The 19,751-nt window shown below is 41.6% G+C and overlaps 1 protein-coding gene across 5 annotated transcripts in view; it reads right to left on the bottom strand.

The window, feature by feature from the left end:
* Window positions 1-11,301, bottom strand: part of brsk2a (BR serine/threonine kinase 2a) — a 178,219-nt gene extending 166,918 nt beyond the window's left edge. Inside the window, exons 1-2 of one of the 5 annotated variants that reach the window (XM_005471008.4) lie at window positions 11,146-11,301; window positions 10,910-11,010 (exon numbers count right to left, since the gene is read on the bottom strand). In XM_005471008.4, coding sequence (XP_005471065.1) covers window positions 10,910-11,003 — 94 coding nt within the window. In that variant the 5' untranslated portion in view covers window positions 11,004-11,010; window positions 11,146-11,301. Of the gene's footprint in view, window positions 1-10,909 lie in introns of all 5 variants that reach the window. The other 4 variants (XM_005471007.4, XM_025909491.1, XM_025909492.1 and 1 more) reach the window with 4 other exon arrangements.
* Window positions 11,302-19,751: the final 8,450 nt, after the last annotated feature.

The following is a 19,751-nucleotide window of genomic DNA, read 5'->3' as shown; positions in this document are numbered from 1 at the left end:
CGGCCACTATAATGTGCAAAAATGAAAGCCTGATGTAATGTATGAGAATTTTTACATTCATGCTTGCTTGTGTGGGTTAAAATTTATGTGCATATTATGTGCAGATTGGCAGGTATATACTGCATGGGGAGTATATGTAAAGATTTAATTGAATTCCTTCTGCTACTATGCAGGCCCACAGCACTCTGGCTTATCCAGCCCTGAATTGCAGCCAGTGAGATCTAATCATGCTGCATGAAATGAGCCCTACCTGAGCAGAATGGCAGTGCGAGGTCTGAAGGCTGCAGGGGAATACCTCCATTAGGCACAAAGCGAGGAAACGAGGGAGCAGGAAGAGGAAGGGTCAGAAAGGGAGATGGTGGCAAGACATGTACGGACAGAGTGTAATGGACACAGAAATACAAGAGAACAGGAATGAATTCTGAGGTTACAGGTGAAATGAATTTGGAGATTACAAATGTAAGAAGGATAAGTTCAGCTTTATTATTTATCCGTTGAAATCCTCGGTAGTAATTTTAAATATTTTAAATGAAAGCTTCACATTAGCCTTTTCTTCAGTGGTTTGGTCCAAGTACTCTGATTTAAATGTTTCCCAAAAGCGATATTTTTTAAGACACACAGTCAACACATGCTGATAGCAGTCTTTTTTTTCTTTTTTTTATATATATAAACTCGAGGTAAACTTCTACTGTCTGCACCACAGCAGACGGGTTGAAAGAGTATCATATACGGACAGTAACTCTCATAATGATTATAATAATGTACCCATGAGTCATGCGGTGCCACACGCCAACCTGCATATGTCGTCAGCTTTTCTACAATGCGCAGCAGTGTCTGCAGAGCGAAATGGACACGAACACTGTTGACTCACAATCATGCTCTCATTCCACACCCTATAATGCATCAAAACAGCACCGAGGATAGAAAACACAGCTGACCAATCAAAATAACAACTTATTTGGGCTTGGCCACAATCATACCTCCGGCATGTGAAATTACACATGAAGAGTGTGTGTCTGTGTTGCTATGGCTACTGACTCATCACATCATGGCAGTGAGAAGATACATGTGCAATTTACAAATATGCAGACTATATGAAACACTTTCCAACGCATCTTCACTGACAGTTAAGTTCTTGTGAGGTGAAACGGAGGACTGGATTGAAGAGTAGAGGAACAAGCCTCCTAAATATCCTACGGGCATGAAAAAGTGTGTGTACATGTTTGTGTGTCTTCAGGCTCTGTACCAAGAGCAATCCTTCCTGCTGTGGATGCATTTCCACCACTGATGCCGTAGAAGCTCTGCTGCAGCCATTCCTGTATAACTAAAAAAAAATCCACCACAGTACTGCTGCACAGCACATTCCAGTCTCTGTGTGTGTGCTCGTATTTGTGCACCATGTGCAACTGTGCATCAACGTGGTTGGTGTGCATGCTGGATTTGAATGATAATAGAGGCACTGACCCTGAGAGACGCTTTACTGCTGTGACTCTTTTTCTCATTCAGAAACTCTCTCCTTTGGCAAGGCTGTACCCCCCTTCCTCTCTGCCTCTCTCATGTTCACCCCTGTCCCATGAGTTACAGCTCTCAGACACTGTTATGTATCGACAGAGAGCTTGTGAAATGGGAACACGCAGTGCACACTACAGCTCCAGCAGTCAGACAAGTTTACACACTCTCACATACACACACAGTGGCATAACACACAGAAACAGCCACCGCAGAAGTAAGCTGCTCTTAGCAATGAACAAACAAAGCCAACTATCTGGGATCGAAAGATGAAACAACCACTGACTTCATTGCTTTTTTATTTTTACAATTACCCCACAAACTGCCTAATTTGTAAAAGTAAAAGAAAAAAAAGAGTGTGAAAAGGGAAGTGAGAAGTAAGGTAAGAAAGCAAAATTGCAAAACTTTAAAAAAAGATAAAGATCTGACACCAACAAAAGTCGGGCTCCTTTGAAGATATTTTTTTCATCAGTATTGAATAGATTCTATAGGGCTTCTATTTACTTCGTCTGACTCAGATTTTAAGCCTGTTGAAGGAAAAATAGAGCTATCCATTTTCAACTGCAACATAAATGTGAGTTTTAGAGTTAATAATCTGATTATATGAGAATTAATTGAATATTTCCAGTCAGTTCATATGAGAACATTACCAAAGGAACAAGCAGTGCAGTGGTAATGATGCATAATAAATAGCACCTAATCTTTAGTCTAATGCTGTCCCCTATTAATTGGTGTTAAATAATAATACAGGGAGAAAGATAAATTCTGGTTGGCGCAATGTCCAAATAGGAAAGCTTTCTGGTGGTATTAAAAGATTTATGCTGAAATACTTTCACAAACTAGCACAGCACTGCAAGGCCACAGATTTTGAGGAAAGTAGCACTGGATGAACCAACAATTTAGGCAAAAAGAGGGAAAAACACATTCAAAACACACATTAACTACAGTAGTAAAGTACTGACATTTAGCTATGCTGTCACTGAACTGTTATTCCATAGCATAGCTACTGTAATCTACATCAAGACCTTTTCACTTAACATTTTTTTTTTTTTTTTTTTGCATAAGCAGTATATTACTGTATAGTTTCATGTTCTCACCCAGGTACTCTGAATTCATTTTTTCTTTAACTATGAAGAGATATCAGCTTCGTCACAGTTTCCCTACTCCTTCCCCCATCATCACCATCATCGGCACCATCATGAGAACAGAGCTGCATTTAACATTTTAACAAGCACCCTGAAAATGAAGACTGTCTGGACATGATTAATCCCTACAGAAGTCTCGGTCATGGCGGCCCATTTCCAGCTGAACACCGGAAACCACAACAAACAACAATCAAAGCCTACACACAAAATAACTGAAATAAACATCCCTATACTTCTAAAGTAATAATTTAACCGAATCTTTGAGCAAACCAAAGAAAAGATTGTGCAAAAATATGAAGCAGGTTGGTATATTTTTTTAACCTAAAATGTATGAGAATAATACAGTTTCAGAATTTTCACAATAATTAGTTACACTTTATTAGACTCACTGTCATCTCAGATCATTTTTTATCCTAATTTGTAGTCATGACAGAGGATGTGACCTGGCAGCAGGCTCAAAGCACTGACCCTGTGTCTGATCGAGTGGCAACACAAAAGAAACGGTTTGTTTTGGCCGGACAACTGTGGTACACCTGTGATCCAGGCCCATTATCAAACCAAACCTGTCCTCTTCCCTCTCTCGATAAATAACAGTCACCTTCATCTTTCACGCTGAGATAAAATGAGTTGAGCTAGCAAACATTGTGATAAGTCTCTTAAGTCCGGCCAAGTGTTAGAAGTCAGTGTCAAAGAGACAAGAAGGCAGTGCAGGTTTCCGGTTTGTGACTAGTCATGCTCATCTAACCTAATCTTATTGAGGCCTGTCTGCTTCACTTCACATGCCGAGCCACGTCTCAGGTGTTTCGTGGATGACATTGTGCTCCATATCCTAAAGAGCAGACAACAGAGCGCGTGGCAGTGGAAACTCTGAATGCATCACAATTACCCTGCCCCTGCCATCTGGGATGCGCTTCAGTCAGTAAATGAGCGCACATTTTCATTCATGTATTTTTTTTTCTTGGAATGCAGTCCAAAGGGAGTTGCCAGCAGGTCTGCAAAAGCAAAGGCACCAGTTCGTGCAATTTAATAGTCATTCATTCAGTGTATTCATACTGGAAATTCAATTATACTTCAATAAGCAAAACTTTCCAGGCTAGCTGACTTTCTTAATGGCAAAGCACCCCAGGTGAATTAGCCAACTTGGCTAAAAATAATCCTAAAATAACAAGCACAACTCTTTCATTTATCTTCACACTTGATTTCCAATGTATTCATTTAGTACACAAAGGCTTTTAGTGTGCATCTGGTGATATTTGTTAGTTTGTTAAAAAGAAACTGGAAGATTCACAAAATTAAATATACCACTTAAAGCTTGCCACAGTATAAGCATTTAAAATAATGCTACTTAACAGCGTGCCTACTTAACATTTGGAATCTTATAAAATTTAATTTAAAAAATCTTTGAATTCACATCCTGCATTAATGTGACCTCCATTAACGTGATGTGTATGTTTTTAAAAACGCTGCAAAAGTCAAGGTCAGTGGCCCACTCCTCTACTTTTTAATGGATAAGGTACAGAGTGACAGACAGCATTGGAGGGGGGATGAGCGCAGAGATTCCCCCCTGATCTGAGGACAGCCTGCCGAGGCTAGCTGAGCTGACAGCAACTAAAGCCGAGGCTCCCCACATGTGCTAATCTCCCAGATTTAAATGGGAACACAGCACACAGCGCAGAGCACAGAGCAGGGCAAGCCGGTCTGATCCATGACCGTATGTCTGAGCACACGCACGAGCACACGGCCAACACACACATACACACATGCAGCATTTCTTCAAAACAGTCGTTCACAGGCTCGTTTTCCAGAGGCATGTAGCAGCGAGGCAGGGGAACAGAAACAAAGACAAGCTTGCGAAAAGCAGCGGAGGACTTTGCAGCATGGCTGTTACGATGCTAACTTCAGATTGCAGCCACTTACAGAGCTAGAAAGCGAGAGGAATGAGAGCAACAGAGACAGCATGAGAGACAGTAAGAGGAGAGAGTTAGAGAGAGAGTATTCCCTTTATTTCTTCATGAGGGAAGACTGGGAACCAGCAAGAAGCAGGGAAACCATGACAACCAGACAGCCAACCTTGGCAACCAACCCGGTGTTCTCACAGTCAGAGCCAGACAGGCAGCTCAGCAAGGGTTAATCTGAACTGGGTGAGAGAGGAGAGAGAGAGCGCAAAAGAAAGAGAGGCTGGCTGATTAAGCCAACTGCTGTGCGCACAGACGTTTAATACATTATAGTGTCTCCTAAATGCTCCAAGTTAACACAGAACAAAAGATGTGGCAGCTGACTTGACCGGCTGAAAAGCTGACTGGCAGCATCAAACATTCACAGAGACTGCGGCTGGTGGAAGGATGTTTAAAAGCCGAACAAGACGCATGTTTTACTGAACAGTGACTTTGTTTGAACAGTGCAAACAAAATCCAGTATAAATGTAACAATTTTTGCACCGTGAAAAGAAAAATGGTACGTTTCTGCTCGCATTCTCTGCTCGCGGTGCAAAACTAGCAGTGTGAAATTCTAAATAGTGCGAGACGATAACACATTACACGAAACACAGAAGCTGAGCAGAAGTGGGGACCTCAGTGATAGAGAGAGAGATATGGACAGAGTGAACGAATATTGTTTGCGTGGGTGTGTATGTGGCCCGCTGTAACTCAGGGAAAACAGACCGTAGCATCACGTCGCCCTAACCTGATTCTCCATGCTATGTAATGTAACAGAGATGTAGTGACAGCACATGCACTGAGTTAGGTTGAAAACCAAATAGGATGTGATGGGGCCTGTCCAAAAAATACACACAATAAATAAACACGCTCATTCATGATCAGCCACAGAGACTATTCCAGCACTCCCGCTCCTTATTCACTGTCCTCCCATTTAAAGACTGAACCCTTTCCTGGTCTGGAGGTCAGCAATAGAGAGATGAAAATCAGGGAGGAGGGGAGAATAATGAAGAGAATGATCGATACTTTGCCTTAATTAATAACCTCCACTTCAGTCAGAACATTCACCACAGCTTCATGCTCTCTCGGTTCAAGGTTCCTCCTTCCCTTTGCCTCCTCCCCCCCACCCCACCCCTGCACCAGTTCTCCACCTCTTTCCTCATCATTAATCTCTGAAAATCGTTGGCTACATACATTCCTCCCAATCGATGCAATTCCACTGAGGTCTTGTCTGATTTACCACATGGCTGAATCCCTGTATGAATCTTGACTGGCCATGGGGAAGAGGGACAGAGAGGGAACGAGATGGAGCGAGGGAGATGAGAGGAGAGGGACATTAAATGACAGAGACCATTATCATTATATAACCTCAGCCAATGACGCAGACTGTGAAAAGACTACAGTCTTGGTTTCAGTTACTTAAAGAACCCATAAAAATGACCAGAACATTGAAGCAACAGCCTAAATACACATTAAATATATATTTTTATCTAAAATGTAACAACCTAGGTGAGACACACACACATCTCCCATTATTTCAGATACATTTCAATACAGAGGGAGCGGGGCTTCAGCTTTAGCCAGACAGCCAAACGGCTGAGACCGAGGAGGCTTGCCTTCCTGCTCTACAGCTCTGATCCAGCCTCCTAACATGAGGTGCTATCCAGCTGGGAGCAACAGAGTACAGCTTTTGGGTCAGGGCTTCTCTGACCTGAATCTTTGAACAGGCCCCTTGAAACATGGGCCTATCATCCAGCCTTTCATTTATTTCCCCTCACTCACCAATTTTAGGTCAAACCTGGCAACTTTTTCTGGGTAATCTTGTGAACACAGGGGAGTAAGACAGTTGTGTTTGAGCTTTTTGTTTTTCATTTTTTCTCCTTTTTTTTCTTTTTAAATGGCAAGGAGGCTATAGGTCACCTGTAGTACGATCACCTGTTCCATTCACAAGACGCACATGTGTAAGCACCCAAATGCATTTCACTTTTGTGGATTTGCCAAGTGGCTTTTCATTGACAGCATTGACTGAACATGTCCTAGTCACTTGTCATCATCAGGAATATCATGTGTTGTGAAACAGTATGGATCTATTTCACCTGACAGGAAATCTTTGGGAGTGGCCGATGATCTAAATCACCGGCTTACAAGCTATCAATCAATGCAGAATTAACGGTTGTGCATCACCATTGCACCAGACTCCAAGAACAATCTGGGTAATGTATATATGGATGGATTTTCCTCCATCATTCATACACAAAGATCCACAAACACCAATACTGCAAATAGTGAAATCGGCAGTTAGAGTTAGAAACCAGCCAGCCCTTTGCTGACTCTAAAACAGTGAGAACAGCTAGATGCTGGCTCCAACACCTTGTAAGCACAGGGAACCCAAAACTAGAACTCTCCAGCAGAAAGATAAAAGCAGACAGAGCTAAAGAGAGAAAGAGAACGCAAGACACAACATCACGCAGAGCTTTTTGTCAGCTGAGCAGTCAATATGAAAGTCACTGAAGCACAAATGATTTCACTCTCTAAACGTCAACCAAAGAATCAAGGAGCCTACACATCAACCTCGATCGCTTAGCCTGTCAATATCCAAGTCTAGCATAAAAAATAAAAAAACTGGGATTTACGCTGGATTAGCATGCAGTGTTTTCCAGACAATAGGCCTCTATTTCACTAATCAGCCTTCAGGAACAAAGTAAAGGCAAAGCAAGGCAGTGTTTTCCGATGCATTAGGGAACAGAGCGGTGATTCAGCCTGTGTTAAGTCAGTGCACTGGCAAAAACACAAATTAAACATATTCAGCTTTGTCAAACAAAGCTACAAGATTTTGGAATGCAAGAAGGCTGTGACTGCAAATCCCAGCGTGATGGAGACATTCAAGTTCTACATTTTAATAAGGGTTTTAATAAATGTTACCTCTGTCTCTAGGCCATCGTGACACAGATTAGAGGCTCATGAAGCTAATATAGGATATAATACAGCCTAACAGTGCATGGAGTTCAATTTAGTGTTTGACAGAAAGTAAAGCTGACTGGGAATTCTGAGAGAGTAAATGCACACATATACCAAAAACTAATCCAGAATCCACAATGCAAATGTTCCACCTTCTGTATCTATTGTATGTTTCCTGCCCTCGTCCTGTCATCCCACGGCTACCAGAGGCGTTCATAGGATGTTTTAGGGAAGAAATCTAGTGAAAGTTGAATGTTATGAAACACAGCTTTTCAGATCCTCCATGGACCATAAATTGAGACCTCTTCGGCCCCGTAGCTGACTGCAAAGACACCACCGTGTTAGCCAAAAATTTTAGCCATTAAGAGCATGTTCTGTGTTGAGGTAAACAACACACATGTAAATGAAGGCTGAGAAACTCCAACTGAAAAGCAGCTTCAGTTAAGTTTATATCATGCATAATGATACATTCATTAGCCATGTGTCCATGTTGTTCATGCTAATTAGCCATGTGGAGGTGTTAAGGACATTAATCCGTGGTGTTTAAATATTCTTCGTGTAAAGCGTGAACTAGAGTTGCATCAGGATAACAGGGTTTGTCTGTCATGATCAAATCATGATGAAATGGTCATGTGTAGTTTTTCCTTAGTCTTCCCACCACCTTCCAGAATGAACAAAACTGTGGATTTTAGACTCATTAAACCTACACAGAACCATAGACACAGTGCACTGGGCAAGTTGTGCCATGACCTGGATTCCATACTTTTGATGCTTCAGCCCCGATAAGAACACTCAATATTTCAAGACTGCTTCAGGCCCCATCTTAGACCTGACAAAGAAATCGTCACACACATGGTCTACAAGTACTGAGTAAACACACTTGCTCTCCTGTGACAAGGGAATATATACAATATGCATCCCACTATTTGTACTGCATCACTGCAAAAGACTATATGTGACTTGTTGTATGCAAGCTGCACAGTAACATGAAGGTGGAGTTAGAAAGCCAGAGTGGGACAGGAGTTAGAATGCTACCTTTGGGCCACGTGAACGTGTGAGTAAGAGTTGACGGGGCTTTGGCTGTGTAGAGGATTAGATCAGAAAGCCAACCAGAACTACTGAGGTGGCCATGTGTGTGTGTGTTTATGTGTATATGTCAGGACAGGGCCTAATCACTTAATGAACATGGAACAGCGCAACTCCTCTGAGCAGGATCGCCAGATCTACCAGAGGGCTTCCGCTTTCTCCCCTCCAATAATACCAGCCAACCATAGCCTGGGAAACCTCACAGAGGACTTTGCTCATTGGACACTCTCAGCTGCCACTTGTGGTTAAGACCAGCCCATTGGGTGCACTCAGTTGCCAGGCCAACCCTTTCCGTGGGGCCTGGGAAAAAGATCTGACAGATTAACAAATGGTAAATGGGAGAATGGGATATTAGGCAGTGTCATTAATCTGAATAGGTTTGGCGTGGACTAGCACCACAGATGCCAATAACCAAATGAATTTTCTAACAGAGAACATGGACAAACACATAACGCTGGGCCTGGTTATTTCAGTGCATATGAGTCCCGAAATGTAATTGAAAAACCAGAACAAAAGCATTCAAACTAAATGACTGTTATTCAATTAGAAAAATCTGTCTGACTGAAAAATGTTTTAAAAAGTAAAAACCTTTTGATAAATTCAGCCCAAATAAGTTTGATAAAAGTCATATTTTGCAAGCTGACCTGTATCTTGCATACTACATACTAGACTTCAGAGGGGAGTACGAAATGTGCACCGAAATCAGCCCCACCATCACATAAATACACACTGTGCCATAGAGGATTACAGAGACAACATATGATTAAATATCCAGCCATGGAACCAGCTCTGTACCATCATAAACACACATTAGGGACTCCTGAGAGCTATTTAAAAGTGAGTGAGAGGTTCCTGTAAACACAAATGATAAAAAAGATAGGTGTCAGGAGGATGTGAATACTGTGTTTATTATTAGGTTGTTTTGAAAATCAACTGCTGCATAAATTTTAACTACGACTAATAGATCATACTGCAATCATGATGCATCGCACTGTGCTGGTTAACAAACTTTTTTTGAATCCACCTGTGGGTGTCATGGTGTGGAACATAACTCGTTCAAATATCTTCTACAGTTAAAGAGGGATTATGAAGACATGCTCCCTCCCCCCTCAGGCCCACTAATGATCAGTGAGCGCTGGTCAGGTGACTAAGTGGTCATTTTAAGAAAGCATACTGTCTGAGAGCGCGCACAAACATTTACACATACACACAGGGTTGCTCAGCATGACCAGCTGGACGGGCTAGGGGAACTAACGCCTATTGTAGCCATTTTAGACAACAGATGGGAAGAAAAATCGACAGAGAGATAGTAAAAAAGCAGAAGAAAAAGTCCCACTCCCTCTCTCATTCTAAGTGCTGCTGAGCTTACAGAGCATGCTGCATCACTCCTGCTATTTCTGCCTACACAGGGCTGTGCCTGCCTCTCCTTTCACATGGCTCCACTGGCTGCATGTACTTGATCGCAGAGGATTCTCACCGTTCAACAGGGGGACGTGCTGGACAGTGATGTGCTACTGCCTTATGGGCTACTCATCACTTAAGTGAGCGTGAAATATTATGGAATCGAGACCTACTGATTGGAGAGAGCATGTGCCATGCAACTTTAGAAACTGCAGTGTCATTGCTGTCTAGGCTCAGATAAAGCATGTGACTCTTATAGGAAGCCCAGTCGCATCTCCTGGCTGGCTCTTATTTCCCAGCTCTGTGAACAGCTCATCTGTCAAGGTGGGACATGTTACTCCGTAACGGAGGAAACCCACGTATTGCAGCCAGAGCCTATAGGAGAAACGCCTGCCTCCCCCTTGCGTGCCTGCGGACTAAGAATAGATCAATGTATCAGGCAAATCGGGATTAACGGGCGTTGTGCTCCAATCACAGAGCACACACACACACACGCACGCACACACACACATACAAACAGAGGAGCCAAAACACAAAAAGTTCATTTTCATTGCCCATCACACTGTCATCATTTCTGCTGCTGAACGGCTTCCACGCTGCTGCTCCTTAATTCACACACACACAGTCCAACGCCAACGCACAGCCAATAAAACAATGTAAAGCAACATCCTGTGTGAACAATGATTATGTCAGACCGCTGGCGAAATAACAACCCTCCAATTTCCCCCACAAGGCTGGGCAGGTGTTTGTAACTAAGCGGTTAGTTATTTATCACCTGCAGACACCCAGCCGGCCAAATTTCAACTCGCTGCGGAGCGCTCCGAAAATAAATTGTGCAATTAAAGGGGATGCCGCGAGCAAGCTGTCCCAACTAACCTGTCTGTCCTTTTCCGAGCGTCTTCTCCAAACGGTAAGGTCCCACGTAATTGGCGTGTTGGGCACCGCTGTTGTCTTTACCGGATGATGACATGTCGAATCTGTGTGAAAATTAGACACTTTATAATAAAGCGCAGACAATTAAAGAGTCCTGGCAGGAGGTCCAAGCCGCCGTAGTCTTTCTTTTAACTCCACAGCCTCTCGTCTTCCTCTCGCTCTCTGACTCTTTTCCCTACCTCACTCGCTGTTAGAGGAGGTGAGGCTCTCTTTTTCTCTCCTCTTCTCTCCTATCGCTGCAGACGAGCCGCAAGTGCCTTGAATATCATTGTGGGTGAAAGCTGCGCTGCCGCTGTGCGTCTGTGGGAGGTGCTGCCGAGTACTCGTGGATGATTGACAGCCGATACAACCAACCAGAGCACCGAATCCCCTCCTCTGCCGCCCCGTTTCTTGTTGCTGGAGGATTTTTGCTTTTTCCAGAAGAGCTGCAGGTTGTGATCTTAAAGAGTTTAATCCCGAATGAGCAGTTCATTAAAAACAAGGTAAGTACCTAATAAAATTTAAAGCATAAGCCGCAAAATTTAAATGCTCCCGTGAATGAGCCCATCAACTGAAGCCTTTTTTAAAAAATAAGAAATAAAATGTAAATCTTCAACTTCAGCCAAAGATTGACATCTACTGTTAAGGAGCTTCTCTGATCAAGTTCATTTGAAATTCTTCAAATATTTGTATGTTTACTCTCTGTTGTGCAATAAAAACCCTTTATCCATGATTATTCAAATATGTCTCACTTTCATTCAAATACTCCACTCAAGTATGCAAATATGCTGAAAAGAAAATCTAAAAAAAAAAAACTCCTTTCAAGTTTTCCCCTTACAGGTCACAAAAGGTCACTTGCACGCGCACATCATAAATTCAGATTTATGGTAAGCACCGAGAAGCTTTTCACCTTAGGCAGATAAATGAGATCATTTTTGCTATCTACAAAATGAAGCTGAAATATCCAAGTGAAATAAAAATTAGTGAAAGAATTGTACCCTGATTTCTACGTCTGTTGTGTTTCTCACAGGCAAACCCGTACAAGCAGTACACCGGTGTTATATTAAAGCTAGACTTGAATTCATTTGGGGTCATTTGAACACAAATTTATTTATGAATGTGCACCATGTGAGCATAATGTGGCCGAAAAAAATTCATAAAACAAGATTTTAGGGCTGACTTATGAGGTTCAAATTCCCTAATGACACTGAAATTAATCAAAATAACAAAAGCAGTTGTCGCGCAGTGATTCTGGTTCTTGCAGGGTCTGAAGTCCTGAGACTGTTACACATTTGCCTTTCCCAGTCTTGTCGACAATAAAGACTGAACGAAAATGAAATGCCGAAGCAACACCACAATTAGTCCAAACAGCATCTCTCATGAGAAAGCGTTACAGCGCTGATAAATATTTATACTGACTTTATTAACTGAGGACCTATTAATGCAGCTAAAACCATAGTGTAGGAGTTTCTTGTCTCTACCTCTCCTTCTTCCCTTTCTTTCAGTGTCCTTTCTCTCCTTTTATGCTCCTCTGTCTCTCGCAAGCGTGCATACACGCCACGCAACACACACCCACACAGCGAGTCGAGTGTGTGCAGCAGTGGGAGAGTGTGTTGGCCCTGTGATTCATTTCACACCCCACTGGTCTGAGACCTGTGACTGTGGCTCTGGCCTCTGTCTGTTCCTCACACCCTGAGAGAGTACAGGTGTCAGGGGACACATGCAGGAGAAACACACGCACATATATTCATGCACACGCACGAACACACAACCGTGACCTCTAGTTACTTTTTTTTCCTTTTCCTTTTTTTTTTTTTTGAACAAAACAAGGTTGAGGAGCCTGCTGAAATATTAAGCAGCAAGAATTGCATCAACACCACACTGGAGGTTACTTCAAAGATGAGGATATTCCAGAAAGATTCACAGGCTTTCCTCTGAATATGCTAAATAATGCAGACTCTACTGAATCATGGTCACTGCATTTCAATTATTGACTCCATAAGAAATTAAACTGTTACGCTGCTGCATCTTTGTGCATGTTTGCATGAATCTTACCATAAAACAGACCTTTTATGCTGTATTTTTATATCCTCTTACAAAATGGATGCTTGTATTAAACACAGGCAAAATTTCAAACAGTGAGGTCAGCAGATGTGCAAGTAACTCTCTGAGTAAAAAGCTCAGGCCTCAGACTGCTGCAAACACTCAGTTTCAGTTAGTTTTTTCTTGGTTTTGCAATATGTCAGGTTGTAGGTTACATCCTTAATATGGTCACGTTAGGTACACAGCTCAGGCACACAGCTCAGGAACCCCTCCGCTGCTGTTCAAACTGCTTGAGGGGGAAGGTTGCAGTTGCACCAAAACCCAGTGCAAGACAAAGAAGCATTATTTTAAACTGTAAATCATGCAAAGCTACTTTAGTAGAGTGATAGTCAAAACATGGAATGGGAAATGAGCAGAACAGTGCTCTTTAATCTTTTCTCAGATAACATTAAAAAAAAAAAAACTTTAGAAGCAGGTACAAGCCAAATAAGGAAATAATATTTTTGCTATCAATTCCACATATAGGAGAAAAAAGTTTTGCAACTGGCAAATTATTCCTCCTCACTTTCCATTCATGAGGCCAAGTTTACAGTCTGCACATGCCCCAGTTAAGTGCCTTTGAGGTCTATGTTGAGAATGTGTGCTGTATCCCCTGATGCCCTTCAACGCACTGGGAGCTAGGTTTGTGTGAGGAGGTGTGACCCAAAGTGTCACCCACGTGACCGCGCGGCACCAGGTGGACAGGGTATGTGATGTCAGCGCCAGGTGCCAGGTGGGCTCCGTTTCAATAATGCATCATGCCCAGCACTGGCAGGCGCAACACTTTGAAGTGTTCCAGAAACATCTGTAGCCTGAGTTTTTAATCACCTTGCCTGTACCTCCCTGCTTCCTATCAATCCATCTCCACTCTTTCACAGCCCACATCCCCAAGCCCACCCCCTTTTTCTGCACACAAATTAATGAGGAGCCTTCTTAGCTCGTGTTTGAGCTTTTGCGTTCGTGTGAGAATGTGTTTATGTGTATTATTTACATGCGTTAACACACACAGAGCCACCAAGCTGCAAAATCCAATCAGAAGGATAAACAAAATTCAGAAAGAGCTTCTTGTCTTCTGGATGTTTGCTGAATATTCAGTGAGGCAAGAATTATCAAAGAGTTGTGTTAGATAACACAAATTTACCAACGGCCAAAAAGCAATCGGCTGCAATTGGAGCCTCCAACACTCCACAGTATGGGCATACTAATAGTATGTTGCCAAACAAATAAATGATTCTGAAATTAACATATAAAAATGCTCGGGAAAGGTGTAAGATCTCTTTAACAGAAATTATCAGGTTTGATGTTTGATCACTACATCTCTCTCTCTCTCTGTCTGCTTTGCAGAAATGTGATGAAAGACGAGGTGTGCCAGAGAGTAAAACACAGAGGGAGGGAGAGAGATGGATATAGAGAGAGAGGTTTACTAAAAAGTGCAACATATTTGATGTGCGGCAAGAGTCCAATAACCTCTGGACGTGACAGGGAGCCCAGACTGCATAATTACTTCACCATACTACCATGTAATGAATAGCTTTATAGGAGAGTCTGACCAAATCAAGAGGGGGCCATAAACACATTAACTCATACCGAATGTGTGCACATAGGAAATCCCACGCCAACACACAAATTCACTCTCTTGTTGTAGTGTAGCGTTTTCAGCCAGGAACAACTGCCACACACGCACAAACACATATGTGTGAACTTGCAGCCCTTCAGGGTTGTACAAACTGGTTATTGCCAGCTAGCTGCATGTCAAAAGCTGTTGGTTGCTACTGGACTGGCCAGCATAGAGCGCTTGATTAATTAGAGTGTCATCCACATACAGAGACTATTAGCGATCATCTGCAAACATTACAAAACTGGAGAGAAGAGAGATTAATGAAAGGGCAGTGAAGGTGAACCATAAACCAAGCACCCAAGGGGAAACATTACAGAATACTCTCTCCATGTTTCACGCAGATCTCCACCCAAGGACTTCTATAGTGAGGTTTTCATTTCCACACCTTACGTGCAGGTTTGTGGGCATATACGTGCTTTTGTCTGCTGAGGTTCACACAAAAAAGGTGAATAAAAGGATAAAAGTTAACAGAAGCAGGGTAACTATATACTCAAGAAAGGCTGTTAGCTTTGAGAATAACACAAAAAGGCTGGTTACCCTGTTCGCAGCAGGATCACATTGCACAGTCACATGTACATATCTGGGGATAAAATCTCATAATTATCAAGAGGCTAGAGGAGATTTGTCCACATCTCAGAGGGTGTAAGAGGACTTTAAAGTGTGGGACACATGAGCCACTTCTATATATGCAAATGACTGGTATCACACACATTCACAGAAAAACACACCCATACACAATCGCACACAGACATATGCTCCACCATCCAGCATGTTCACGTACCATGATCAGTGGTCAGTTGGTGTTCATTTCAAATGTCACCACAGTATGTTAGTTGTACACTGACATGCCCGGGAGTGAAGCCGTGGAGGGAATACTCTCCACAGGGAATAAGCCTCTCTCTGTGTGTATGTGTGTGCTTCACCGTCACACCTCTGCAGTTCCACTGCCCCCTGCTGGTTAAAATAATAATAATAATTTAGATTCTACCACTAGCAGCACCTCTTTAACATCCATCTTCACAATGTTCTAATAATAGGATAAGGAAATGCTGATTGACCCGTTTTAGTTATGACAATAGACACATTTATACAATTTTTTAAACATTTCCAGACAAAATCTTAGCAGAACAAGCGACACTCTGTCTCAGATTTTCTCGGCTCTCACAGTCTCACACATCTCATCTCTCTCCACTGACATCATGAAATCACAACCACACTCATCTGACCCAGTTTGCTTCTGTTTCTCCTCTGTGGTGCTGCAGCCTTTAAGCCCTCAACACTTCAGTTAACAGAGAAATATGCTAGAATTAAGGTGTGCTGCTGTTTCCTATTGTGACTCATGAGACAGATGTTTAATAATAATAATAATAATAATAATAATAATGGATTGGATTTCATATAGCGCTTTTCAAGGCACCCAAAGTGCTTTACAATGCCACTATTACATTTTCAATATCAAACAGAAAAGAAACCTTCAATCAAGCCCAATTTTTTTTCTTAAATTTTAGAATTAAATACAAAATTTAAGCTGGGGCTGCGACCAATGGGGTTATCTAAGAAGGCATGGAGAAATACCTTAGTTTTAAGCACACAACTGCATGCAGCTAGCTACTTGTGCCTTTATAAACATGCTCAGACACAAAGCAGGCATTTCCTCTTTAATCATAGCTTTTTGCCATTACGAAGAACGTAATTGCAGTATTAGAAGCAAACTGTTAGTAATCATGTAGAGGGTTTGGCTGTGCCGTTGGATAATTAGGTTGGCTGTGTGCGCCTCGCTAATCACAGGGACATTTAATGGAAGCGTGGGGTGAAGGACTAAAACAACTACATCTAGCCATAATAAATTTACTGATCATTGATTTAGCGTGCACAAACCCTCTTCCACACTGTCAGTTTGAGTTTAAAGTAACAACAAATATAAGTACAGGAATGTTTTCTTCAGTGATTAAGATATCGGAAGCAATAGTTACAAGTTAACACTGTTTCTCCACAGTTTTCATTGGCTATGTTTGAGATGTTAGAGTGTCCGTATGAAGTGCAGACAGTTACTTCAAAGCATGTTTTTACTCTTTTTCTGCTTAACCCTTTAGAAAGTCCCCTTACATGCTGTTTCACCTTTTTATAAAGTTCTTATCAAAAAAGGAAAACAGACACTTTTAAAATCTTGAACATGTGCCAATACTATTTAGTCTCGACTTAAAGCGGCTGCATGTGGAGCTGGCAACACGGGTCACCTTTCTCTGTTAGCTGAGTAACCTTGAAAATGACTCACACACATGTACTGAAGTAAGCTTCACTCTCTAGCCAATTTGAAATCTGCTTCTGGCAATGTCATTCTCGCTAGCCTTGTAAACCTGGCTACGTGTGCCAGTTGCATGATCTAATGGTCTTACTTAAAATAAAAACAAACTGTAACCTCGTGTATCATGTACATTGAATTCAGCCTGATTATTCATCACTCCCTAAGCCTGACTACTGACCTTTTCACAGTCAACTTGATTGCACTCAATAGGACACAATTTTGTGTCCTATTCTTGTGGTACATCGAACAGAGTGGAGCATAAAGCAGTGACGTGTCTCCTCCAAACAAATTTTTGGAGGAGACATTTAAGTAATCATCTTATGTTAACATGTGGTGTCGTATAATTATTGAAAGAACAATATAGGCAAAAACCTATAGAGAGATGAGGCTTTTTTTGTACCTCTTTTTCCAACAGTGGCAGATTTAATTCGAGATGCCGTGTCTGTAAAGGCAGCTTCATCTGGTAGTTATATCTAACAGATCGCTATGCTGGTGCTACAATTTTACGCCTACGAACATCACATATTCATGTAGTTGGACCAAGGCAAATACAGTAAGACCAAAGGTTTATGTAATTTTGTCTCTGTGCACCACCACAGTGAATTTTAAACATGTGATTGGAGTGAAGCCTTTTAGCTTTAATTCAAGATGTTTGGAAATTATACTGTATCAAATTCTTAAGAATTAGAGGCATTTTCATACATATTCCCTTATTTTCAGAGGCTCAAAACACTGAACTTATGACAGATCACTGGACCAGCCTAGGCAGCTCTTTGGCCAAGCAAGGCCAGTCCCCTTATTATTCCATGACATGTTAAGAATACAAAAGACATGGAGTTGATTGAACTTGTATTGAATAAATTTTCACTGGCACTCTCCATATTCCAAAAGACAATGTTGCAAGTGGAGGAGGCATCATTGGACTTAAATAATAAAATTAAACATATTTAAATATATCTTTGGGTATGGAAAATCAACAATAGCATTTTCTCAAAAAGGGGAAAGCTCTAGCCAGTTTAGCAACACCAAAGTGTCTAAAAGAGCACAGGGGACAACTGAAGTGGAAGGCTGGTCCTTGTTTACACTCAAGAACATGAAGACCAAATTAGATTTTGCCAGAAAACATCTAAAAGGCCGTGCACAGCTCTGAAAAACAACTTTGAACAGATGCAACCAAAGTTAACTCTTACCAGAATAATGGAAAGAGAAAAATATGGAGAAGGAGAGAAACAGTTCATAATCCAAAGCATAGCACATCATCTGTCAAACATTGTTGAGGCAATGTTACGGCAGGGCCAGTGGAACTGGGTCACTAGTGTTTATTGATGATGTGACTGCTGCTGGAGGAAGTAGGGTGAATTCTGAAGTGTACAGAGCTACATTCTCTGCTCAGATTCAGCCTAATGTAGCAAAACTGATCACATGGCATTTCACAGGGCAAATGGCTAATGACCCAACACATACTGCAAAAACAACCCAAGACTTTATCAAGCAAAGAAATTGGATATTCTTCAACGGCCAAGTCAGTCACCTGATCTCAGCCAATAGAGCATGTTTTTCCATTACTGAAGACAAAAATGAAGGCAGAGACCCACAAATAAGCAGCCAATAAAGGAAGCTAAGATACAGGTCTAGCAGAGCAGGCAGGGAGGAAATGCAGGTGATGGTGGTCCATGCGTTCTACAGTAATACTTACAGTATATTTAACATTATATTCGTTTGTCTAGTTACTTTGGAACCTCAGAAAATCTGGACTAATGAAATACTTATGTTAAATCCCTTGACTTTAAGATGAAAATGTGCACTTTAAGCACATCTTGATTGGTTGACTCTAAAAATAATAGTCAGCTTATCCATAGATAGCAAGCTCTTTATATACATGTCCAATACTAAGTAGTATTACAAAGAAAGTAAAAGCAATTGTCACGTGTATAACCACTTCTACCACCATCATTATGTCTATGATAAAAAGGGCAGAGAAGTTAATCCGGAAATGACAACTAGAACGTACAGTACATGTTCACGTGAAGAAGTATTCAGAGGAACATGAACAGGGCCATGCTTCAAAGAATGTACAGTAGGCACGTGTGTTACAGTGGAGGTGTGACAGTATAATGTCCTGTTGAACAACACCTTCCTGGGCAAGGTCACATAACCTCTTTGTGGCAGCATCAGTAAAAGTGATTAGAAGAGCTAAGCTTCTCCTGCACCCCGATAAATCTTTCTCTAGCTTTCACTGCTTTTAATTGCCTGCAGGTCAGGCTGCAGAGTTCAAGTGGCCCACGCTTCTACAGAGAGCAGTAAAACCCTACTAATCATCCAATAAACAGAGGTGCCATTATATCAAATACTCAATTGCTTCTTGGTGTCTGCTATTGTGCTACTTAGCGGAACCCAGTGAGAATTTGTAGATGTGCCATTTAAATGTTAGTGCTTCAGTAAACACTCTTTTTTTCTATTATTTTTTGTTAGGTGTAGGTATTTCGTCACAAAGTCACAAACAGTGAGGTACCCCATTTGCAGTTAACATAACTAGTTTAAATTACCAGAGGGTAAATCAGTGTATTAATCACCAGTCAAAGCTAAGCTGCTTAGCCTGAATGCTTTGTTTTACACGTATGCCATTACCAAGTAATTGTTTTTTAGTTTTCACTGGATTTATATGTCAATAACATAAAATTGCCTGCGTAATATCTAAAAGACTATCATTGTTTTACCAATCCAAAAACACAAAAACATACTGTTGCTACTTCAGGAAGATGGCTAAACATGCAGCACCTTTGATAGTAACTGTGGATACA

This window comes from Oreochromis niloticus, linkage group LG7, assembly GCF_001858045.2.
Source record: "Oreochromis niloticus isolate F11D_XX linkage group LG7, O_niloticus_UMD_NMBU, whole genome shotgun sequence".
Taxonomy (NCBI): Eukaryota; Metazoa; Chordata; class Actinopteri; order Cichliformes; family Cichlidae; genus Oreochromis; species Oreochromis niloticus.
The sequence above is the reverse complement of the archived record's forward strand: the minus strand, read 5'-3'. Positions and strand labels throughout refer to the sequence as shown.